The sequence below is a fragment of the Chionomys nivalis genome, chromosome 9, assembly GCF_950005125.1.
Source record: "Chionomys nivalis chromosome 9, mChiNiv1.1, whole genome shotgun sequence".
Taxonomy (NCBI): Eukaryota; Metazoa; Chordata; class Mammalia; order Rodentia; family Cricetidae; genus Chionomys; species Chionomys nivalis.
In genome coordinates, this window is record NC_080094.1 from 48,638,346 (window position 1) to 48,664,502 (window position 26,157).

Consider the following 26,157-nt stretch of genomic DNA (forward strand, 5'->3'; position numbering starts at 1 on the left):
ATCTACTGGCACAAAAAATGCTGTAGAACAGTTAAATACCTGTGCAGTAAGGAACTCCCTGCGCACATGTCAGATAGGTGGCTGCATGTCACATGACCTACACAGGGGTTCAGGGACAGGAAAAGGGCAACCTTGCACCCTCCAGCAGGTTAGCAGAGTCTCATACATTTATATGTCAACAGCCAAACCACAAAAATAGCAATACAGCCAGCTTGGAGATGTTTATGGCTCAGATTCAGAGCGAGAGGTACTCAAAGCAACAAGAGCAGGGCTGAAGGGTCCTTAAACAGGGAGAACAGCTTAAGGCCATTCTTAGAGTTTATCACACCAAAGAGAAACAAGGCAAGTACAGCCAGCTCATTATTCCTACAGGTATCCTCTGCTGTCGGGCTAAGCAATACTCTCATCTGAAGCATGTGCGCGTTACTCCTGCTGTGAGATGGCAAATGAGTGGTAGGATCATTCTCTCCTCTGTTTTCTTCAACCTGGTAACTGTTCTGATGGCTTGCATAACTGAGTAAATGACAATACACTTAGCATACACCCGGCTCTGCCCTGCCCCAATCTAGACTTTGCCCTACTTAAGTCAATTCAAGCTTACCTTTATTTCTAAAGGCATGTTTCAAACATGAAGAAATTTACTTTAACCCCATATTGCTCACTCTTGAAAAATAAATTCCATCTCGTATGGCTTCCCTAGCACACCAAAACAGACCTGTTTCTGTTGGGCCATGTGCTCTTAGCCCTGGGTCACCTGACTCTCCAAGCAGGTCATATGCACATCCCTCCTGAAAGACCACACGATGCCTAGAGCAGAGGCCAGGCAGAGGGAGAAAGTGTGGGCTTACAGAGACAGCACAACACACCACCTCTGCCAATCTGTCATAAACTCTAGCAAATTATGTTTCACTTTTTTTGTTTTGTCAAAAGATTCTGACTTTGTTTAAATCCAGAGGCGAGGGCGAATATAAGTGAAAAGAGAAGACAATCTCTAATCATGTATAATGTCAATCACATAAATGTAACAAAACATATTAAAATATACAATACAACTGATATAGGCCCAAACTGAACAAATAGCTTCTGAACTCTATCTTTCAATCAGGACCATCTCTTTAAAATTACCAAAATTCAAATTTTCCTTTAAAAAAATATGGTAAAAGAAACAAAACTGAAATTTCCCCGAGTCCGCTCACAGGCACTGAGCATGATGAACTCCCCAGAGAAAATGGGCTCAACTGCAAGCTTGTGAACATGAGACAGCCACATGACAAGCGGGGTGTGCAGAACTAATGGATGAGCTTTGGTTTTGTCTTCTCTCCAGAGTCCTTGGCATTCTTTATCAAGCGGTACATAAAAGAGTAGAAGAATAAAAGATTGTCATATTGTCCTTTGTACTTCTCTTTCAGCATGTCACTATGGTAGTCTACCAGGAAGTAATAAATGGCTTCAATCGTGGAAAGGAAAGTATCCGGCTTCCCTTTTTGATGGCGCCAAAAGCAAGTTTTTCTTGTTTTCAGTTCAACTTGTAATAACTCTGCCAAACAAACAAAGAAGAGAACATGTGAATACTTCTCAATCGCATTACTATTGAGAACAATAATAATAACTGGTGCAATAATATGCATTGATACACAGTGGTGATTTCATTACTTCAAGGGTTTTTAAAGCACAGATAAGTTCCTTCTATTCCAATTCTAAATAGGGTATTATTATAAATGTACAGAGAAACAACGTTACACAGAACGGAACCGTGTACATCCCCACTGTCCCTGGTTCTCAGACCTGGTAAACACACTGAAAAGTCAACAACCAAGAGAGTCTTATCTAAGGGTTTCTATCCTGCTAGCTTCTACCCAAAGTTCCTTTTCTAATTTTGACTCGTTGACAGAACCTCATTATCCATTTGCAAAAAAGATTTAATTTATCTGATAATGCGATTTTTTTCTAAAACAGTTCCTATTTTTATTCACTCTCTTTTTTTTCCTTTATATTTTGGTATAGGTTCTACCTGGGGAAGAGGAGGGAGAGAAATACTGAAGGAGGGACGATGTGGGATTCTCCTCTGTATGCTGTGAATATGTTCTATTATCATTGGCTAATAAAAAAGCTGCTTTGACCTATGGCATGGCAGAATATAGGTAGGCAGAAAAACTAAACTAAATGCAGGGAAAAAGAAGGCAGGGTTAGGGAGACACCATGTAGCTACCGAAGGAAATATCAGAACCTTACTGTAAGCCACAGCCTTGTGGCGACACACAGATTAACAGAAACAAGTTAATTTAAGATGTAAGAGTTAGCTAGGAATATACCTGAGCCATCGGCCAAACAGTGCTGTAATTAATACAGTTTTTGTGTGATTATTCAGGTCTGGGTGGCTGGGAAACAAAGTGCAGTCTCCAATTTCAGAAATGGTGCCCAACGTTCGGCAACATACATGCACATAAAGCCAAGAAAGCTTAACAAAGGGTTTCTAGACCCACAAAATCCAGGAGTCAATTGCAGCTTCTTGGTAGTCGCATTTTTTCAGATAGGCTCTGTCGCTGGCGGCTAGCAGAGGCGCTGCTCCTTTAAGAGATGGCTTCCTGGTTCGTACTGGCAGCATGACTGGCTCTGGCTCTTTCTGGAGGTTCTGCTACGGAGCACTTAAATGGGGTTGGTGAGCAGCATGTGGCAAGTTGCCTAATAGATCTGCTGTGTCCCTGAGCTGGGGCAATGAACATGGCTGGCAGAACTGGTGGGCAGTAAACGCACCTCCACTATACTGAAAGGCTGAGAGAGGTGGAGCCAGCAGCCAGGGCTGCAGTAACTGCACTGCTTACCAGTTTATTATTTTTTTTTAAATGCTCCTTGTCAGAAAAGGATTTCAGATATGCAATAGGACAGACTCAGACATTAAAGACCTCGAAAGAAGACATAATGTGTTTTAAAAAACACGTAGGCTTAAGAAAAAAAGAAAATAGGTATAAGTAGTTACAGAAAAATAGTTTTAAAAAATAAATTCTTTAAAGGGACAGTAAAAATAAAATATAACAAAAAAGCTACATAAAAATGAAAATACACAAAGAATCTGGATTATGCATATTATTGTGTTTTCTTTGAATTTTTTGACTGCAGAGACATTTGATTCTGGGGGCTGCTAAGCCAAACCAATATATATATATATAAATATATAAGTACATTTATATAAATATATAATATATAAGTACATATATATATGTACTTATATATTTATATATATATTTCTTAAAGGCATCTTGACTTCAAACTTTAAGTCTAAGGACATGTCACTTTAGGAAAGAGGTTCTGCTTTTGTTTCTACAGAGGACAGAAAGCTGTGGATTCCTTCCAGGCTAACGTGGCTTGATGGAACAAAGAGCCCTTGAAAGGTCTCCACATACCCTAAAAACACTTTGCCCAACAAACAGTAGGGAGCAGTTTGGAGAAAACAATGACCAAATTCCCAAAATGATCGTTTACAAATGTTTGTTTTCATTTAAAGGGGGCTGATTAGAAATGGCTAAAAGTCACAATTGAGGTCTTATTAAAGAAAAAAAAAAGGGGGGGTATATGATAAAGAAATGAATACTTGGGCCTGGAGAGATGACTCAGTGATTAAGAGCACTGGCTATTCGTCCAGAGGTCCTGAGTAAAATTCCCAGCAGCCACATGGTGGCTCACAACCATCTATAATGAGGTCTGATGCCCTCTTCTGGCCTGCAGGCATACATGTGAACAGAATACTGTATACATAATAAATAAAATCTTAAAAATGAATAATTTATATTAGTATAGACTTTAGTTTATTGATACAAATTTAAGGTCAATTTTGTTATATGTATATTTCTAGTCTTGTTTAGGGAATTGTGTTTATACATCTCATTTAAAATGTAATGTATAACTAAAAATTATGGATTAATAGTCATCTATAATAATCAAACTTGTAGTTAAGTTTTCTAGATGTGCAGAGATATATTTCAGATGGATAGATATTCTTCAAACCTTTCAAAGATCTATAGAATATAGCATTTAAAATATTTTAAGAACTTAGATTTTTCTCAACCATGAGACATGTCTGCTTCTGACAACACCAATTACTTCAGAGAGGTTGATGGGCACTGAAGAAACATGTTAAGGAATTTGCCTTCAATGTGACAAGGCTAGCTATTTGGGCAAGAAACTGCTCTTGCCTGGACTTCTTAATGGTATGTTGTATGAACTAGACATGCCTGACCCACATAAAAGTGACTGCTGAACATTCCAAAAGATGGGATGGCCCTTCAGAGTTCCTGCTTCACAGGAAAAATACTGCCAGACATTCTTCAGGACACAGAAAAAAGTGACTGACAAACTGCCAATATAGGCAAAACAGTCTTTCAAATTTCCTGCTTTATGGAAAAGTCTGCGAGATACTATGGGCCTGTAGATTGAAGATGGGTACCTCAACATTACAGTAGAATTTTGGGTGACTGTCCAGGCAGGGAGATGTCTCTGTCAATTCTAGAACTTTGGAAGTTGCTTACAACACACTTCCTGTTTACTTAGGTAATATTATTTTCTTCTGGGGTCTTTGATTGTTGAAGACAGATAGTTTTCCTTAGTTAGGATAAGAGATAAATTAGATAGGAAACTTTAGACTCACAATGAAATATTTTAACTCCAATTCTTGCTTGATATGTTTTTTATATGCAATTTTACTATGTTAAAGTTAAAACCTTTCTTTTTTTATTTAGGTAGAAAGGGAGAGATGATGCAGGAGTCCCCTCTGTATGCTGTGAATATGTTTTATTACAAGTGGTTAATAAAGAAGCTACTTTGGTCTTTGGCAGGGCAGAATATAGCAAGGTGGGAAATCCAAGCAAAGATAGAAGAAGAAAGAAGGTGGAGTCCGGAAGACACCATATAGCTGCTGAAGAAGATGCCAGAACCTTACCAGTAAGCCACGGACTTGTGGCGATACACAAATTAATAGAAATGGGTTAAGATGTAAGAGCTAGCTAGAAATATGCCTGAGCCACCAGCCAAAAGCTTTTGTGTGATTCTTTGGAACTGAATGGCCACAGGATCAGACAGGACAGAAATCTCTGTTTACTGATGGAGGAAGGTAACATAGCAGCAAGGAGGTCTGAATAAGTTATAAGGAATCACACTGTTAACTATCTACCAAAAAATACCTATAATACATGTAAGTGGGTGTATAAATATGCATACACAGTTTAAATAAAAATTTCTCATCTTGGCTGACAATGCTCCCTCCAAGAACCAAAGATCTAATTTTAAAAAGAACCAGGCACAAGAAGCCCTCTTTTGAGTTGTCCAAGAGACTCCAAAACATTACAGGCTATTGTTACTGCCCTTGGTTGCCTCCCAGAGGTGGAGGGTAAAAGTCCTTATGCTGAAGACACTATGCACTTCAGACTTAGGGTCCAGAGGTCCCTGCGTCGACCCAAGAGCCTCTTCCCTAAGTACTAGCTTTCATGGTACCAGAAGGCAACCATGCAAACTTCCAAAAGAAAGCAACCAACAGTCCTACCCAGCTACAATATCTACGAACTATAACAACAACCAGCTTAGCACGATATCCTACGGGTACAATAGTGGCACCCATCATCTGGTGGTAACCAACTGCTCTCTAATCAGCTTAACAAACCCACTAAACAGAGAAATCATGCTTGATACTAAAACCTGGTCACTTACCCAGGGTTATAAACTCATGGCACTTACCCAGGGTTAGTGAACTCATGGATCTCGGAGGAGAATCTCTTTATACTAAACCAGTATAAACCCTTAACTATTTTCAACATGCATTCATAATAAAAGTCCTAAAGAAAGTAAGGACAGAACATACCACAATATGATAAAAGCTATATATGACAAACAATAACCAAATTATACTAAACAAAGGAAACAGAAGATGTTTAACAAAAGAAAACAGAATATATCCTCTAAAATCTTGAATAGACAAGGGTGCTATTTTCCTGATTCCTATTCCATATAATTCTTGAAGTTTCAGCCAGAGCAGTAAGATATGAGAAAGACATAGGGAAGATCAAAATTGGAAAAGAAGAAATTAATCTATTGCTTCTTACAGACAATGTGATTCTACACTTAAAACATCCCATGGGCTCCACTAGAGAACTTTTGGGTCTGATAAACACATTCAGCAAAGTCAGAGGATACAGAACCCCGTAGCTTTTTTATATAGCAATAACAGACTTGCAGAGAAAGAAATCAGGAAAAAACAGTCCACTATAATTGTTTGAAAAATGAAACAAAGCAAAACCAACCCACCCACCTGGCAATAACCTAATCAAGGAAGTGAAAGATCCTTACAAGGTGGGGAGCTGGGAAAAAAGGAATACTTGTTCATTGTTGGTGGGAATTTAAACTGTGTGGCCACTATAGACAACACTGTGGAGGTCTCCCAAAACACTAATAAAAGAAACTGCCTTACACCTGTCAACTTAGTCATCTGTTTAAAGGAAACTAGCTAAGAGGGACATACTTCATGTCAAGAACTGCGAAGTAAAATGACAGGAAACATCTTTAGCAACAACGGAACACTTCAGACAGCAGAGTAATAAGCAATCTAAAATGGAAACCTAGAAAATGATGCATCACAAAGACAGGAATGATTTCACAGACAAACATACACCACTGCTGCCAACAGGACTCTTGAAGGAATTCTAAAAAGATGTACTATGTTTCAGCAAAGGAAGTAGGGAAAAAAGAATGCTGAGCAGCAAAGCGGTCAAAAGTTATACAATTCCAAACATACACCTCTGTATAAAACGGTAATCAGGAGAGGTTCTAGTTTGTGGACTAACAGTAAAAGACAGACAGAAATAATGAACACATGCAGTAGCAATGTGAGCAGGAGAAGACTGAACCATGTGCAGATGGAGGAAGTCCTTAGAGCATTTGAAGGGAGAGCTTAAAATGTTGACTTTGAACTTAAAAAAAAATCTTTTAATTCATTTAATATTCTTGTCTGTCTCTGTATGCACGCGCTATATTATTGCTATAGTGTGTGTGTGTAGGTGTGTGTGTGCGTGTGTGTGTGCTATAGCATGTATGTGGTGGTAGTCAGAGGACAAATCCATAACAGTCAGTTCTTGTTTTATACCATGTTGGTCCTGGGAACTGAATTCAGGCCCAAGCCACCTTGCCTACCCAGCTTTGAACTTTTTGACATGCCATGAGCCCAATCCTCAGAAAGAATTCAGATAGGATTATTTTAAAACAAAATAAATAAAAATATAAAAAATTTAAACCTTATTTTAGGGAAAAAGAAAAATACAGAAAAACTCATGTGTGGTAGTGCAGCTCTATGACTTTAGGGCCCTGAAGGGCATTGTGGGCTGCAGAGTGAGGACCAGGCCAGGCAGAGGTACAGAGTGAACTCGTCTTCCCTGCTGGCTAGCATGGACAGTGCTGGAATAGCTACTCAGGCTGCTCACTCACTTTAGACCGTGTGTACTGCAATAACAAGCTGCCAAGCAAGACATGCCTGTCACTGCGATAGTGACAGGACTATCTGGAGGCTCACCAACCTCTCTGTGACCAAGTCTACGGCCCACTCCATGGGAGAGAACACACACTTGATACTTGAAACTTGGTCAAAAGCGTATGTCTGGGGAAAGTGTGACCAAAGGAAGAACACATTACTGTGCTTTCCCTAAAGGAACATGTTGCCAGACAGCTTTCTGAATCTTTCTGTTTAGACAAAGAGACCAGTGCTGCTCTCAGCCTGGCAAAGCTCCTGTTCACAGAGGGTTAGCGTCAATGCAGAGATGAATCTGGTCAGAGTACTGAGAGTAAATGACTGATGAGCTCGTAAACGAAAGTGGGCTCTATGTCATCCACATCTTTTCTCAGTGTGGCAATGCACCCTGTAACAATATGCTGAGACGCTGTGGGTAGCAGGGAGGAACAGCTGCCAGTCACCATGAGATCAGGAGCACAAGCAGCTAGGGCACCACTGCATGAAACAAGTTCAACGTGTGGCAGGCTCGGTACTGCATCAACCTAATGCAAGCTGATAAATGACTGTATGCACAGTGCAATCCACTAGTAAGGTAACTTTTAAAGTATATTTGCTTTATTTTATGCCTATGAGTGTCTGCCTGTACATATGTATGAGTGTATACCATGTGCGTGCCTCCAAAGAGGGCATTGGATCCCCTAGAACTGGAGTTACATGTGAGCTAACATGTAGGTGCTGGGAACTGAATCCATGGCTTGACCACTGAGCCAAGTCTACAGCCTGTTACGGTGATTCTTAATTCAGCATTCACAACACCGCAATGGAGGCAGAACTCCGAGTACAGACATCTGGGAGGTAAAGTGTGGCTTACTCAGCTCAATCAAATGAAAGTGTTTTAAGATCTAAAGGCCACAACTGTTCACAAACATGGACTGTTTCTTATAGAGGCAATTTGGTTTATTCAGAAATATGTAATTATGCCCCACCCCCATTATTCCTGAGGAGGCAGAGAAGGCAGGGGCTGAATCAGGACATGCAGAGAGTTGCTTTTAGAGACACATTTCATGGTTTTGAACTAGCAGGAAGTAAAAGGCATGCTTTCTATGAGAATCAGGAAGGAGTAAACAATCTTTAGTAAAATCTCATTTTAGGCAATGATAGTACCAGAATATTTATATTTAGCAAAATAGTACCAGAATATTTATACTTAGCAAAATAGTAACAGAATAATTCCATTTATAGGTATTTCAGGGACTTTCACTTGTATTCATTCATTTGAACCTAGAAATCACCATATAAGGTAATAATAAGAAAAATGTCCCAGAAAAATCTTTAGACTGAGGAGTAACTTGCTGCAGTCACAGGACCAAGAGGCTGTGGCAGGCAGTGATCTCTCACTTCTTCAAAGCACAGAGCAGTATGGATTCATCTACTAAATAACAATAAATTCTTCAAAGTCTTGTGACCCACAGGTACAAACTAATTAGTTATCTAACAAATTAATTAAGCCAGTGAAATGTACTTCACACTTCCTTTAGTTTGGAAATGATTAAGGTTGTCGTACATCTTTTCTTGAAGGACCTATTGGCAACCATACAATACCAACCAAGAAGCTCTCTTGTCTTCTAATCATAAACTGTTCGATAACTGGAAAAATCCTAAAGCTTTCAGAGAAACCATCGAGAATGTGAAAAAAAGAACTGAGAAGGGTATAAAGAAACAAAAGAAACAGTATGTGCGCCTGAACTTCAGATTACTGGCTGTGTTACATTTAAACTGTTATTAGGAGTTCAGCATTTCACTCAAGTGAAAAGGCATACAGGGCCAGGAGATCATTCAGTGGGTAATGAATGCACTTGCCGCACAGCAAGCGGACCTGAGGCCGGGAGATGGCTCAATGGCTAACACACTTGCCGACAACACATGGACCCAAGGCTGGAGACAGCTCAGCGAGTAATACTGTAGCACATACACCCGAGGCCGGGAGACAGCTTAGTGGGTAACGCATTTTCTGTATAACACCATGGGCTTGAGTAGATCCCAGAATCGGGGTGAAGGCAGATGTAGCAGCACACAGCTACAATCCCAACAGCTTTGTGAGATGGAAGTAGAAGCAGAGAAGGGGGACAGTCAGAGGCTTTAGGTCAGCTAGTCTGGGGCAATGAACAAGAGGCTCTGTCTGAAACATGATGACACCGGACAACATCCTCTCACTGCCATGTACACTCAGTGGCATGCATGTGCCTACATAACACATAAACACAAGGACACACACATGCACACATAAACACTTATACACATTGGTTTTCATAGCCGGACCACCACTGTGAACCTACAGTATGCCCACCTAATGTTTCCTCAGCTCTGCCCACTGAAGAAACAGCCTGTAGTGATTGACTGACAGAACTCAGCTTCCAGTCTCAGATCCTAGCAAACAAACCACAAGTCTTACAGAAGAAGGAACATGACTAAACTTTCTCCATTTTTCACGTCTCAACATAATGACTGCTTGATCCATGAATACTAAACACTGCGGAGAAAGTCTACAGCCTGAAAGCTTTATGCCAGTGTACTAAAGGAAAACAAATTTTCCGGTGCAGAGACCTGGCAATCAGCACCATCGTTAGTAGTCGATTATAAATATGGAAACAACTTGTTTGGTATGCTTCCCGACTTAATGCAACAGTAAGTATATAACCTCAATTCAACGTGCATGAACTGTTCAAGCAGACATGGATGGAATGACAGGGACAGGACACACTATCAATAACAACAACAAACGACAGACACGAACTGGACCAGCTGTAGACAAGCCTGGATTTAGTCTTTCTTTAAAGTACCCTAACTATGGGTCTGGGGAAAAGGAACAGTGATTAACAGCACTTCCCGTTCATGTGCAGGACCCAAGTTCGGTTCCCAGTACCTACATTAGGAAGCTTGCAACTGTCTACAACTCCAGCTCCAAGGGATCTGATGCCCTCTTCTGACCTCCATGGGTTCCTATATGTACATGCACACATATACACACATAAATTTTAATCTAAAAAGTATGTTAACCAAAATACCTAGGCTGAGTATAATCATGAGATATTAAACAACCAATCCGACCATTTTACTAAAATCTAAATCAAGGAAAATTAAACTAGGAAACTGTTCTAGATTAAGAAACTAAAGCTATACAAGCATTTAAAAGCCGAGTTAAAGTCCTGTGTCGGGGGAAATGTTGGGGGCTGTGGACCCCCAGACCCTGAATTTCCTATAAACAACTTGTTTTTCCAACACTTGCAGCTGCTCTCAGGAGTTCCTGATGGCAGGGGAGTGGTTTCTGGTGGGTTTGGTTGGGGAGTGGCTATCAGTTAAGGTGCCTACAGGCTGCCCTGGAACACAATAAAGGGGGCATTCTTGGCATTCTTGTTTCAAGGATGATCCCTGTCCCCACCTCTCTCTCTGCGCACACGTGGCTCGCAGGTGCTACAGGGAGTGTTACAAAAGCCATTATTGTAATCTTCAGAGAGATGTGTAGACAGACTGTATGTTAGATATTGTACAGTTCTGTTATTTTCTTAGGAGTGGTAACAGTGTTGTATTTATTACATAGGCGTGTCCTTATTGTTAAAAAGAGCAATAGTACTTAGAGTGCAGTTGTGCAAAGCCTACTGCTTACTTTAAGATGACTCTACCCATCTTGTACATAGACTCATAAACACACATAATACAGAAAGGGGGAAGAGGAATGGAGCATATGTGAACATCGAGTGTACCTTTTCTTTTCAGGGAGCTACAAATGAGAAGTTTTTCTAAAGGAAACCTATCAAGGAACGTCCCCAGACACATTGCCTTACCCCGAAGGCGCTCATCAGAGGTTATCTGGTTTGTCTGGCTCCAGGTGCTGTCGATAAAGACCACTCTTTTCAATGCTGGACCTTTGTGCAGACTCTCATTCAAACCAGAGCCTCCCTCCACCTCAGTTCTCTTGAGTTTAAAAGGTGGCACGTCAAGATCATCAGTTTTGCTTCTACTTTTACTTTCAATCCTTTGTTGCAGATGAAAAGAGACATCTTTTATTGAGATGGACTGAGGCCCAGGAAAAACAAGTACAACCTAAAACAAAGAAACTCAAGTTAGCGCCATGCTGCTGTGATCTTCAACATAAATTCTGACTTAAAACTTTAAGAAAAAGAGAGGCTGAATGTCTAAAAACATAAGCATTACATTGACTCCATTATTTGTTTCCTTCCATATATGGTAAAGTTTTAGTTTATTCCTAATAGCATATAATCATATTATACTACCTGGAGATGCTAATTCAAAATAATTTATTCACTAATTGACAAAGCCAAGTTAACAGTACCTTGAATTAAAACACACACACATTTCTGTGGTATGGTGTTATACTCCTATAATCCCAGCACTAGAGATGCAGGGACATGAAATCAGGGCCAGCCTGGGCTTCCTAAGAGTTACAGGCCAGCCAAAGAGAAAAAAAGGCAATATACATGATACTTTCTAAAGACAACCACTGGAAACTATTCAATGACTAGATACTATCTTCACTTGTATAATAAGGAAAGAGAAAATAAATAAGGCAGGTGAGGACATGGTGTGGTTTTTACAGCTATTACTGATGGTACTATACAATAGTATAATATAGTGGAGACTGTGAGACACACTTGTAGGCTTGATATCTACAAGATTAAGACAACAGGATCTTGAGTCTCAAGGCTAGCATGGACTACACAGTGAAACTGTCTTAGAAATATAGAGAGAATATAATGGTGTGTTCAATTGATCAAATAAATGGTATTTAACTGACCAGAGAACAATACACAAACATATTCCCAGATCAAACTCAGATGTGATTTGTAGATATAACTTTCTAAATAAATTCAAATTATATAGAGACATATACTGTGAAAACATCATTGAAGTAAAATGCATATTTAGCAATAAATGAGCACAACACTAGATTGCTAAGAATAAGTTCAAGTAAGTTCAGAAAGGAGATGGAGCTCCGAGCTCCCAGGAGGTCCCGAGTGCCAAGCCGCCCACCTCATGATCCTTTCCTTCATATTCTGGGATGCACGGGTATGTGTAGATGCTCACGGAGTTGGGTGCTAAGAGCTTTGCGTGCACAGCGGTGCTTTTGCCGTCTGTTTCGTTTGGATGCTTAATGATATCGATCTTCAGTGGAAGCTAAAGTAAAAAGACAAACAAAATGAGATTAAAATTCTGATTTTTATGTCAATATAAACCTCTGAAGCTACACATCAAGTTCACACCAAGTTCCTATGAGCACACTTCCAGCTTGAGGCCATACTGTTTAGGCCAGAGTGCTAAGGATGGTAAGTCAACACAACCCCAATCGCTCCCTTGAGGCTGACCATGTGCCTTAGCAACTACTTCAGCACAGGCCACATGTACGCTGCTCTTAGAACAATGATCCAGGACTGTTTTACTTAAGTCACGAATGCATTAAGTCCAGTTCCTCACGTCTCAGCATCAGTGCCAAGGACATTTTAAAATTCAAATAGAAATCCTGTTCATCACATATTTACCGTAGGATTTTATGATCTTTGGCAATGCATATTCATAGCACAAATCAAGCTGCCCACAGGAAAAGCAGCAACAAAATAAGCCTTGAGAGTTTTGACTAACTCTTCTCAAGTTAGACTTAATACAAGCTGCACAGCAATACTTGTCCAAGTGTTTCCCTTAGTTAAGTACATATTAATTCTTCTGTTCAAAAATAATAATTCTCTTGGGTTTCTTGAGCTAATTTGTTTCTTTTTTATTATTTAAGTTTCTTCATTTCAGACTCTGTTGTTTAGTAAATATATTTACCATCTCCAAGACCATCATTTCATTCAAAGAAGGTAAGAGCTCTACAAACAGGCCCAGAAAAGCAGTCATTTTACTCTGAAACAGAAAACTGTTCCAGCATAAAATCAAAAATGCTACATCTACATTCTAATAGATCTTAATATATATTATATCTATGAACCAGCTGCCACAATCAAGAAAATGATCTGCCACCATCAAAATATTTCCTAGTATCCTCTCTTCTTCCTTTCCCACTGGCCAGCTGTCACTTCGGTTCACTTTTTCTGGGATCTTATATAGACAGAATAATAAAATGTGGTCTTTACATCTGGTGTCTTTAACTCAAAATAACGACTTTGAAACGCCTAGATACCGCTCATCATTTGTTCTACGGCTCACCCCACCCCATTAAAGACGAGCCTTAAGTGGAGAGGCAGCCTCAAGGTCACAGGCCATGACTGAAGTGGGACAGCATTAGCAGAGACGGAAATCACATAAGGCAGCAAGATGGAGTCTTGTGGAGAGAGCCTTACCTTCGGAACCCAGAGAGGAGCTGCATTAGGAGACAGAATCTGCCTTGTGGAGAAGGACAGATGTCCGAAAGGGGGAGACGGACCCTTCGGGTGCCTCTAAGGCTATTTTTTAAAGGAGTGGTTGCTATACACTACAAACTAAACCACATTTCCTTTCTTTTTCTTTCTGAACAATTATGTGAAGACAGGATGCTATAAACAGTATACCTCAAAGGGATGCAGGCACAAATACATACCTCACACAGTTTCCAACTAGGATTTCAACATCATCATTCTCTTTCATCCCACTCAGCCCAGGCATCATTTATGACATGGGGTCAATTGCATGAAATCAACATAACAATTTCTAACTGTAGGAAATGCATCATCTAAGTAGGCAGCTCACAGACAAGTTGATGAGCAAAGCTTAAAACTCCAAAGGCTCACATTAATAGCTCTGATCGACTTTACATCAAGAACACAGAATGGATTTTAAAAATGAATAAAAACCAAACAAGAACACAGAGTCCAATGTTATTAATGAGTTTTGCAAATGATGTACACTAATTTAATTGTATAATGAAAAGGAAGTTTTATGGACTAAAATCTCCAATTACAAGACAATTTCACACAATTCACAAACTCAGGACCCAATCTAGGCCATCATCAGTGCATCAAGTGATGGGAATTTATACTCGTGTTCTGGTTCACCCATTTGACAGGAGAATCACATAAATACTGACATGGCAGAGTAAACACTACAGAATTGACCAGACCAGAGGGCGGTCTGGAAGAGCTGGTCTACTTTGATCATGCAACAGGATGCCCATTTGTCTTCCAGTGGCTATGCTCTTAACAAGAGACTTAGCACACACCCTTCTGCTCAGATATATCAAGATGCCACCAGCAGGAAGGGACAAGTGCTTCCCCAAAGCCAGCCTTTTCAAACAGGGCTGCTGAAGCTGGATGTTTTGGGTTTCTCCCTTCTTTTTTATCTTTATTCATTTCTTATAGTTTTCAAATTCTGCACCAAATAAAGATATGTTTGATTTATTCTTGTCTTACTTTTCTGTTGCTATGGCAAAACATAATGACCAAAATACTTATAAAAGAAATAGTTTATTTGGGGATAACAGTTTCAGAGCATTAGTCCATGACCATCTTAGCAGGAAGCATAGCAGAGGGCAGGCGGACATGGTGCTAGAGCAGGAGCTGTAGCTGAGGGTTCACATCTTAACCCACAACCCCGATGCAGAGACCAAGAGTACCGGGAACTGCACGAGTCTCCTGAATCTCAGATCCGGCCCCCAGCGACACATCTCCTCTAATGAGACCTTATCTCCTAACTCTCACAAAAGTTGGGGACCAAGTATTCAAATACATGAGCTGATGAGCCACTTCCCTGCAAATCACAACTGCCCAGACTAAAACGTGAGGGGTAAGAGGGACTTACTCCTGTGTTCAGCTTCCCAAGCAGGCTCTCTGGCAGCAAATGCTGAAGGTTTCTTTAAAACTGAGGTGTAATTTACAAACAGCATTGTTTGGACTATTTCTTTTAATATATATCAACATATCAAATTTTATGGGCACTAAAATATACACTTTAGAAAACTATACAGTTGATCAAATAATTGGCGTGGTTTTTAAGTACTTCTAGTAAATGGTGAGCACTGCCACTGGTTTGGAAAATAAACTTGTTAAATTTCTATCAAAAGAGTATACAGCTTTTAGCTTTCTGATCCACAACCCTTTCTTGAACATACTTTAAAATAAAAAGGGTTTTTCTTTAATGTTTTTGAGACAGTGACTTACTAAGTAACCCACGCCTGCCTCAAACTTCATAGCCCATACTGGCATCAGTCTCCTAACCAATCTGCCTCAGCCTCCCGAGTTCTGCAAGTACACTTGGCAAGGTAAGGTTTTTAAAGAAACATTTTCTTTATGTGGCTGTGGCATAAACAGAAGACAGGACTCTGACGTGTACCGTTGTTATTATGAGGACATTAACATAAATCCTTAATCTCAAATTTTTATTATTTTCTGAAATGAGCAAACTGGAAATGTATTACTGCATTCTTGGCCAATAAACTTTGCCTTCATTTTTATGTGTGATTTTAGACCCCCCCAGGACACCATGGACTTGCAAGATGATTCATATAACAAAATAAGCATTAAAATGTCTTTCATAGTTCAAGTCTAACTAAACATTAAACATCACAATACATATTTCTGAACTCAACTTCAATTTTAGTGACAAGTCGCATTTGTGCTGGTGTAGAAGTGAATTCTCTAAAGTCGTAATACATGCTGATCATGCTTATATACTTACTTCTCACATTTGGGTCAATGCTAGACAAGTTAACACATAAATAATAAATTCTTTAATTACATATAAATAATCTAATAACACTTTACTTACAAAAAGTCTTGATAAATACCACAAACCATGAAAAGCAATGGATTTAAGTCAGCTTTCCAAGTGGTTTGAAATCACCGTAATTACAACACAGTCCAACGTGAAGGGCCCAGCCCTTTACATTTTAGCTTAGTTTAGAACTGGCCGTGGCCATCTGCTCCATTCTACATATCCAATGGGGAAAGTCACAAAACCTCAGGCAAACTCCCACCTTGATTCTACCTATAACGTTTCCCAAGCTCATCCAATGTATCAGAGTAGACATAAGCTATCTTTCAAACTTGCATGTTTCTACTTTAAAACAAGCCTCTTACTTGTACAAGTGGAATCTGCTCAGTGGGCACATTTTCCACCGGGACACAGCAGGTGTAGCAGTAGAACATCCTAGAGCCACCACACTGGAGGCACCGTGACCTCCCACTCCGCTGGGCCTTATGGAGCACTTCCTGAGATGCTAAGCGTAAGTTTTGAAGCGGGTCTTCTGAAGCTACAGAAGCAGTTTGGGATTGTTTTGTTTCCATACAATTTCCATTATTTTTTTCACTTTCTTGAGGAAATACAGATGGATGGAGAGCCATTCTTTCTTTGAACCAAAATCTTCTGTTTCTAAAACATGTGTCATAGGTGCACTGTAAAAACTAAAAGGAGAAGGCATGAAAAGTGTCAATATTGTACTGTTGTTACAAATAAAACTGTCCGATATAATTTATGCTGTTAGGGTTAGCATTTACCAACAGGATATTACTAAGTCAAAAACCCACCGAATTGATATCCTTGAAAATTCAAAATTGAAAAACAATCAACTCAAAAAGAACAATTTCAGTTTCTCTTACGAACTATTCTTCCAACAGAAAATGGAAATGTGCTATATTAAAAACCACTTCAAACATAAAATTTAGACACTGGTGGTCCATTTTGATAGTACCAATTTGTCTCAAATATGGTAATTTTGATTTAAAAATATTAAGAATATAATGAATTTCTGTTTGTATAATACAGAAAAACATTCCAACATGTAGACTCTAGCTTTGAATTGACACCCGTGACAGAACTCTCACGGTGAACCCCAATGAAAATAACAAGCTGCAGTGGTGTGAGCGAAAAATCAGTTGGCTATTATTATGAGCTATTATGAACACACACGCTTTTTTTCTTCCCCTGGTTCTGACCACTGTTCTGCTTAAAGCTCCTTCCCAGGGCAGGTCATAGAAAGTCTAACTTTAGACTGTTCCACTTTCATAGTAGACGAACAAATGCCCGTTTCAAAATGGGTTCTGCCCTACACCTTGGAGGGAGGACAGCTGAAGAACCGACAGACCCTGATGGTTCCCTTTCACTCTGCTACCAAGTCAGCCTACAAAACACTCTCTGTAAGAACCCAAGGCAGGGGCTTCTGGGAGCTTCTGGGCAGTTGACTATGCAGGGGCTCACACAAGGGGAACTCATCCACACACCATAGGGCAGTAACACCTCAACTGCACTGGGAGGAAGTGCCTGAGCGTGGGGCCCTTCCCTACTTCTACCTGCCTGCATGTTTCAATCTGTTAAAATATCCTTTATAATAACCAGTAAATGCAAGCATTAATGTTTCCTAAGATCTGTGGGCCACATGAGCAAATCAAATGCATCTAAACAGGGGTTGAAGGAATCTCAGCCTGTAGTTAGTTGGGAGGAAATTCTGAAGGCCCAGCTTGTGCGTGGTTATAAGGATGCAGCAGTCTTGGGAACTGAACTGTCATCCTGTAGATTCTGACACTGTCTTCAGTAATGTCAGGGCTGAATTTGAGGACATCCGCTAGCATTCACCATAGAATTACTGCTGGGGGGAAATCCCCACACCTTTTGAGATCACAAGTATCCATGATGATTATGGAGTGAGAGAAGAAAACACGCCATTCTGTTCTTCTAACATACACATGCTCTACAAGATATATTCAGCTCCAACTATAATTAGTCAACCATAATACATCTGCTAACGCTGAGTCAGCTACTGACAACTGTATTTGTAAATATAAATATATATATACCATAAGGTGAAACATATGATCTTAAGCCTCCTGAACTTTTCAAAAGTACATACCCTCAGACTCTCTAGTAAAGATACAACAATGTAAGAACTTCCCCACTTAATATTTTCTGTGCAGGTTATGTATATGCATGTGTGTGATGACAATTAATGAAAAAGAGGACATGGGGGATATGAGTGCATACCTAAATATGTGAAGAGAGACACAGCTGGAGTCGTGGGGGACTGGAAAGGCTTGGGAAACAATAGCTATTCCCAAGAAACCAACAAATAACGAGCATCTTAATGATCTATTCATTATGTGACTTAGGCTGAAAAAATTAATTTATAATTCTTCCTTCTACCCAATGTCTCCAAAATTAATCACATTCATGCAGTTTCATCTTGTCTCCTCTTGCACATAACATTGATATTTAGGCGCAAAGTCAGATTCTAATTCAGTTCCTTATTAATCCACACAGACAAAGACCAGTCTTACACTTCTGGGTACTTATTACGGGGTCCACATATTTGATATGGAGAAATGTGTTCATTTAGAGGCTCCTTTCAGAAAAACTTTCCTTCTGGCAAAAGTAGAATTCTTTCCGATTTACCTATTTATGATTTTTTTTTATACTTTTAGATAGATTCGAATACTTGTCAACAAAATTAAAACCATTCTGTAAAAGGCATCCAGGATGAATCTCACTACTCAACTTTCGGGCTCTGCACAGCCTGGTACAGATGGCAGGCTGATACTTAACTTTATTTTCCTCAAAGTGAAGTAAAAGGCTAGCTTTTCCATTACAGTAAGCTGATTTGCCTCCTAAGGGAACAGTCTTTAAATTTCACCTATCTTGAATTGTGAACTAAGTCAGGATCACACAAAACCGTTTTCAATATCTGTTTGTGAAGTACTAAGAATTGGTCATATAATTTGTACAGGCACAATAACCACTTTTTAAAACATCCGAGATACCTCCATTTTTTTTAACACATAACTAGAAGCCTCCTCCACAGAATATGACAGGCAGTGTGTCTTACAAGTTTTAATTTGGAGTCCAAACATAAGCAGTCCTGAAATGCTGCAAGGTTAGGCAGGCATCGCTACTCCCACCCAACCAAGTGGAACTATCAATGCAAAGTCTTGTCTTACATTCCCAAGAAACAGACACAAGAAACGCGTCTGCTTATTGGCGGATGGTAACAGCATACACACCCCTGTCTTCCTCCTTCCGTGGCCAACCTCAAACCACTCCAAAACCTGAATTACATAATGGCGCTCACCGGGAGCTGGCCCTGCCAAGATTGAGCTCCCCGAGTTGGGAAGCCTGGTAAAACGTCATTTAGGCCTCAAACCATTGAATCTGTCCCCACAGGCACGAGTCGCGGCGCTTGCCCGCAGTAGGAGCTCCGCGGGGCCCCCGGCCCCAGCCACCCGACCCGAGGGAAGGCCGACCTGCTCCACGCCGAACTCGCGGTCCACACCGCCTCCGCTCCGCGCGCTCTACCCGGAGCGCTTTCTGCAGGACACCGCTGGGCGGGAGCTGCGGTTGCCAGGGCCACGGTGACGCTAATCGCTGCGCATGCTCGGAGGGAGAGTCCTGCGGACAAGCCGGTCGACCTCCTTCCGGAAGGGAAGTCCCGCCTTTGTTTTCTCCATAAACTGCCCCTTAGGAACCGTGGGCTTCCGGCTGTGCTGTTCGCAGAGGCCAGTGCTGCTCGCAGTGGCCACGCTGGGGAACGGGAAACGAGTTCCAGAAAAGCACTTTCGAGGTAGTTGCCCTGAGTTGGTGAGAAAATGCTAACTCCTCAGAACACTCCGCTTTACCCCACCCTAATATTATATTCAAGAGAACTCAGACTTGTAGCTTTATGTGGCTGTGTCAGGTAGTTAATGCTCGGTAGATGTCATAAAACACGCAGAGTTGGCACCTACTGTACCTTTTAATATATGTGGATAACTTATTAAATCATCTTTCAATGCCCCACCTCAATGAAACCTAAAAAAATTATTGTTAAGTTAGAACCAAAACTATCATATATCAAACAATTTATTTAGTGTGTGGTGAATTATGAGAAACTAGCAAATGGGAGAAAAAGAATAGAACCTCTGTGTACTCACGAATAACAAGGCCAGGGTACTGATACTTACCAGACTAGAATTGATATAAAAAGTTTTAATAGTGCTATGGTAAAAATAAAACACTGCAGGTCCCCAAGTAGCAGCAGTGGGCAGCAGGTCCCCAAACCACAGAGGGCCACAAAGGCGAGTGGCCTACAGACCATGAGGGGCAGCAGGTCCCAGGCAGGGAGCCATGTGATGGATGAGAGACAGAGGCAGACACGCCATGCAGTGTGTGGTTGGATATTTATTGAAGGGAAGGGGAGAGGGAAGAAAAAGGAGGAAGGGAGGGAGGGAGGGAGAGAGGGGAAGAGGAGAGGAGCCATTGCAGCAGCAACCTCTTTGGGAGAGACGGAAAGGAGAGGGCTTGGGCTGCAAAGAGGAAGGGAGATCTGCCTGCCTTGGCAGGGTTGAGGGAGTGGGTAGGGCTGGGCTTGTCTCTTAAAGGGACAGGACAGACCAATATATTCCCATCTCTTTTTTATAATAAAAAGGTGGGAGGTTAGCACAACAGGTTAAAGGAACTGAGGCAGTGAATTCTCAAGATTGCTTCCTGCTTATTTGTGGGTGTTGTCTTGGGGGGGGGGACCTGAGAAAGCTGGGTGCTGGTCACATACTGGGTAGCTGGTCTCTTTGTCCCTGTCTGGTGTTTGTGGTATGGAGATATTTGGTGTCTCTTACACCTGTTTAAGGTATTGGCAGAACAGAGGACAAAGTTAAGTTTAGGGGGGAAAAATTAGGACCAGGGAATTGAGAGGGAGGTATCAGATTTGTTTAAGGTGGATCCTTTAATTCAGCTCCCTGGAACTTACAAGAATTTTTTGGGTTTGTTAAAACATAAGTTTTAGACATCAGAATGACTGTGACAGATGTTTTTGCATAATGAAAAGTATTTTTAAGATATGGAAGGCAGCATGAGAGAGAAATTTGATTATTTGTATTTGTCCTCACACCTTTATAACTTGCAGGTACACACCTTAATAACTTGTATTTGTAACTTACTGAAATTTGTTTGGTGAGGTTGTCCTTTTAAACAATAAAACCTCTCAGCTGTCAAACTGCATCAGAGATCTTTGAGAATGATAAAATTTTACTTGAGTTACTGATTAAAAAACGACAGAGAACTCACTTAGTTGGCACCTAGAGCTACTCCTCAGGGTCCTCCATGGCCGCTGAAGGTCGTATTTGCCTTTTGCTATTTAGCACAGGACCTTCTAGGCTCCAGAAGACCTTGTGGGCTAAGAAATTTATAGGAAGACAAGCCTACCTTGACCTGAGCAGCTAGGCTGTCGATTCCAACGATTCTGTCCACATCTGGAGATCTTCAGTTTAGATGAAAGGCAGTTTTGTCCAGTGGTCAGCACTTGGCAGTTGAAGTGAATTGCGGAAGGACATTATTCTGTGCCCATTTGTCTTCTGTCTTCTTTGGAGGAAATAGAGTGCTGCTGCCAAGAGCCAACCCGTCTCTTTTTGTTATGAAAAGTTTTTTAATAATTAAATATTTAGATGCCATATTCCCCAGATCTCTGAACAGTTGAGGGCTGCGTACTGGGCATAGATAAATTGTAGAATCTGCCTGGAGAGCTGGGTCCAAGCTTGATTATACTGGCTCTCAACAGGTAAAGCAGGGTTGGATTAAGAGACTTAAAAGTACATACCAATTTAAAACATGAGACCTATTGCTTTGTAGTGTGTAATGAGATAGAAGGAACAGACAATTATAACATTTAACGGTAAACATAGGTGTATTTAAGTTATATGTATGTACATACACATACAGTGACTGGGAATTGGGCAAAGTGGATGTTCTTGGTAGGCCCTACAAAGGCACTCCACTGTGCAAAACACAGATGTAACAGAGTCAGCACAGGGGAACCAGGCAGGGAATACCTCAGTAAAGATGACAGAACTTGGTCACCTGACCTGGCTCTCAGTTAAGATGGCGGTAAGGACACCTGACCTCAGTTAAGATGGCAGCAGTCACATGTATGGAGAAGCCAAATTTTTTTGAGCTGTGGGAGTTCTGCCTGGAGGTGTGATCCACCCTGTTCCCAAGCTGTCATGCCACAAACCATGGTGAGGAAAAAGGCTGGAATTGAAAAAAGAAAGGTGAAAGAAAAATCCAGGGGACCCTGGGCCCCCAAATTGAATGCACTGCACAGTGACCCTGGGTCATCCGCTCACATTTTTAGCTATGGAAAGCAACCAGAGATGAATGTTAGCAAAGGGCTCAGCTGTAGCTGTGAAAGCAGTGATTGCGAGCTGGAAGGGGAAAACTCACCACTGAAGCTGCTGGTGTGTGTAGAGGTTGGCATTCAGGCAGACAGAATGCAGAGCTGTTATAAAGAAGCCTGGTTCTGGAGCCCAGGGTTCCATGTGTCCTCAGCCAGCCCACTCGCAGGCAGGAGGGAACATGGAGAGCCTGGCCAAGACACAAACACCAATGTTATGGTAAAAATAAAACAAAACAGTGCTGTTCCCCAAGTAGTTGCAGTGGGCAGCGGGCATGAGACCACAGCGGGCCACCTGGCAGGGATCCCCTGAGTGGCCTTCAAGCCATGAGGGCCAGTGGGTCCTAGGCAGGGAGCCACATGGTGGGTGAGATACTGAGATGGATAGGCACACCATGCAGAGTGAGGTTGGATATTTATTTAGTGGATTATGGAGGGGAAAAGGAGGAAGGGGAGAAGGGAGAAGAGGAGAGAGAGAAAGAGAGAAGTGGGGGAAGGGGAGAGAGGAGAGGAGCCGCAGCAGCAGCAGCAGCAGCAGCAGCTACCTCTTTTGGGAGAGAGACAGAAAGGAAAGGGCTTGGGTTGCCAGCAGGGAGGAAGATCTGCCTGCCTTGGCAATGGACAGGGGTGGAGGGAGGGAGTGGGAGGGGCTTGTCTCTTAAAGGGACAGGACAGACCATTACAAATAGAACAATAGACATTGGTCAATATATGAATTCTCAGAATCACACCCGAAGTGGGAGTAGGGATCTTTGCCATGAGAGGAAATTCTATTAAAAAATAGAATTTAAAAGAGGCTGGAGAGGAGCCTTATAAAGCTATTTACCCTCCTTTAGACTGCTCTTTGGGATGAGGTGCCAATGACATTAGTATCAGCAGATAGGGAACAGAGACACACAAAGCTCCATATTGTCCACCCTCTGTAGTCTGAAGAGTTCCCTTCATTCTGTTTGTAAAAAAAATTTTTTTATTATAAACTACTATGAAAAGCATGATAGCGCTGATTTAGCTGGGGAAAGGGGAAACCTGGGTGGAGAAAGCAATAACAAAGTTTCTAAGCCAGGGATAAATAGTTTACAAGCATATTCCTTTTTAATGTAAAAAAGAAAATGTGTGCTGTTTTATCACAGCAATTCAGTTGTATGGATGAAAAGGCAAGTGTTACTATTTACCAGTGTTCTAGGTCATCTGTGTAATAAATTACTCCAAAGTAGAGTAGTTCAAAACAACCATGTGGTCTAGCGCACAGTAAGATGGATTTTTCTCTTGTAACTCGACTGGAAAAACTGAGCATACTATCAGAACTCCTTTTGGTAATGGACATCTCAGTGAGCAGGAGCATAGCAGACTTAGGAGCTTTGACTGGGAGTTTCTATTGCTGTGCTAAAACCATGACCAGAAGCAACTTAGGGAGGAAAGAGTTTATTTGGCTTACATTCCAGGTCATAGTCCATTGAGGGAAGCCAAGGCAGGAACTCAAAGCAGGAACTAAGACAGAAGCCATGGAGGACTCCTGCTCTCTAGACTGCTCCCCATTGCTTACTCAGCCTGCTTTTTATACACTGCCTAGGGGTGGCAGTGCCACCTTCTTCCTCCCCGATGGGATTGGTCCACCCACATCAATCATTAATCAAGAAGACACAGACTTGTCTACAGACAATTTGATGGTGTTTTCTCAGTTGAGGTTTCCTCTTCCCAAATGACTCTAGTTTATGTTAGGTTCACAAAACCTAACCAGGACACACTCCAAATGGGATGCTGCCTAGAAGGCTGAAATGACATGTCTTTTTGACCTACCAAAAAAACAAAATAGATGATAGATAGATAGATAGATAGATAGATAGATAGATAGATAGATAGAACAAGAAAAGTGTCACTTCTCTCCTTTGCTTGCAAAGTCAGATATTAGGCCTGTCCAGATCATAGGAAAGGGGACATAGTTACTACATCCCAAAGTGTTATCAAAGAGTTTGCAGCCTTTAAAATAAACTAACATAGTGCTCGCTGCTATCCCAGAAAACCACAGAATATCAAAGGCTTAATACAACAAACCTTGCTGACAAAAGTTGTCCCTCTTTAGAAGAAATATTAGGCTCAGGGTCACAGGTTTCTTATTTTCAATCCTTTAGGTACCTCCTAGGAATTGGAACAATTATCTGACAATATAGGAAGTATAGTGACTCAAAACCATACTCCAGGGTCGGCCTCATTCCCAGGAGTAATTATGCAGTATAGTTTGGGTGGAGGGGTTTTGTTGTTGTTTGTTTGTTTGTTTTGTGATGAAAACTCAAAGTTGGGTCTGTAGGAGGTTGAGGATAGAGAGGGTGGATATGGGAGGAGTTGGGAGAGGAGGTGAATATAATCAAAATACATTGTATAAAATTCCTAAAATGCAATCAAAATATTATACTTAAAAATGAGCTATCAAGGCATGAGAAAACCTTAGTGTACATTATTAGCTGAAAGAAGCCAATCTGAAAAGGCTATGTACTTGTGATTTTGTGCCACACCATAGCCCAAGTGTTACACCCGGTCATAGTAATGATGGTATAAATAAACTTACTGTGCTGCCCCCCACGCACAGGTGCAGCTCATTCAATAACATTCAACTGCATGCTAAGTGTGTAGTGTGCTACACTGTCTAGCTTTGTGTGCACACATGCCACTGTTGGCATGACAAATCACTTACTGGTGCATTTTACCCAATGTGGCCAAATGATTAAGTGACTTATAATTGATGCTTGGCTCTCCCATGTGTTTGCACATATCTGTAATCCCAGCTACTCGGGAGGCTGAGGCAGGAGGATCATGAGGTGGAGGCCAATTTGGACAACATAGTAAATCCCTGTCTCAAAGGGGCATTACTGAATCTATAGAAATGTTTTTAAACGTTAGATTCTTAGTAAGGATATACTTAGTGAAGCTTTAATACACTCTTATTGAAAATGAAAATCAGTATACAATCGTTTTCGAAGTCTCTTTGGCAGTACTCACCTCAGCTGACCTCTCCATCCACTGCTAGTTACAGATGGTACGCTGCCAAAAGACATTAACAGGAATGTTCTAGAGAGGGAGCAGTTCAACATACACCAAGGAAATCCAAAGAACCCTTAGGTAATATTTCAAAAAACCTGTACTCCATTCAAAAATCTAAAAGAAGTGAACAATTTTTTCTCAATAGATATCACTTACCAAAGTTAAATCAAAATAAGATAAACCATTTAAATAGATATATAACCCCCTAAGGAAATAGGGACAATTATTAAAAGTCTCCCAACCAAAAAAAAAAAAAAAAACACAAAAAACACAGCCCAGGGCCAGATGGTTTTAGCAGAGAATTCTACCAGATAAAGAAGAACTAATGCCAGTACCCCTCAAATTATTACACAAAACAGAAACAGAAGGGAAACTGCCAACTTCATTGTATAAGGCCAGTCGTTCTGATACCCAAACCACACAAAGACTCAACAAAAAGAGAATTTCAGACCAATTTCCCTCATGAACATAGATGCAAAAATACTCAATAAAATACTTGCAAATCGAATAAAAAATACATCAAGAA

The 26,157-nt window shown here is 40.8% G+C and overlaps 1 protein-coding gene across 3 annotated transcripts; it reads right to left on the bottom strand.

Annotated features, from left to right (window-relative positions):
- Window positions 1-771: 771 nt before the first annotated feature.
- On the bottom strand, window positions 772-19,824 carry Dtwd1 (DTW domain containing 1). Of its 3 annotated transcripts, none has more exons than XM_057781407.1 (5): window positions 19,699-19,824; window positions 16,549-16,872; window positions 12,536-12,679; window positions 11,329-11,587; window positions 772-1,537 (listed from the first exon to the last, which is right to left on the bottom strand). In XM_057781407.1, the coding sequence occupies exons 2-5, from the start codon at window positions 16,810-16,812 to the stop codon at window positions 1,290-1,292; spliced, it is 915 nt and encodes a 304-aa protein (XP_057637390.1). In that variant the 5' UTR covers window positions 16,813-16,872; window positions 19,699-19,824; the 3' UTR covers window positions 772-1,289. The 3 variants fall into 3 exon arrangements, with proteins under 3 accessions (XP_057637390.1, XP_057637392.1, XP_057637389.1); XM_057781409.1 differs by lacking the exon at window positions 19,699-19,824 and adding an exon at window positions 19,527-19,692; XM_057781406.1 differs by lacking the exon at window positions 19,699-19,824 and adding an exon at window positions 19,396-19,415.
- Window positions 19,825-26,157: the final 6,333 nt, after the last annotated feature.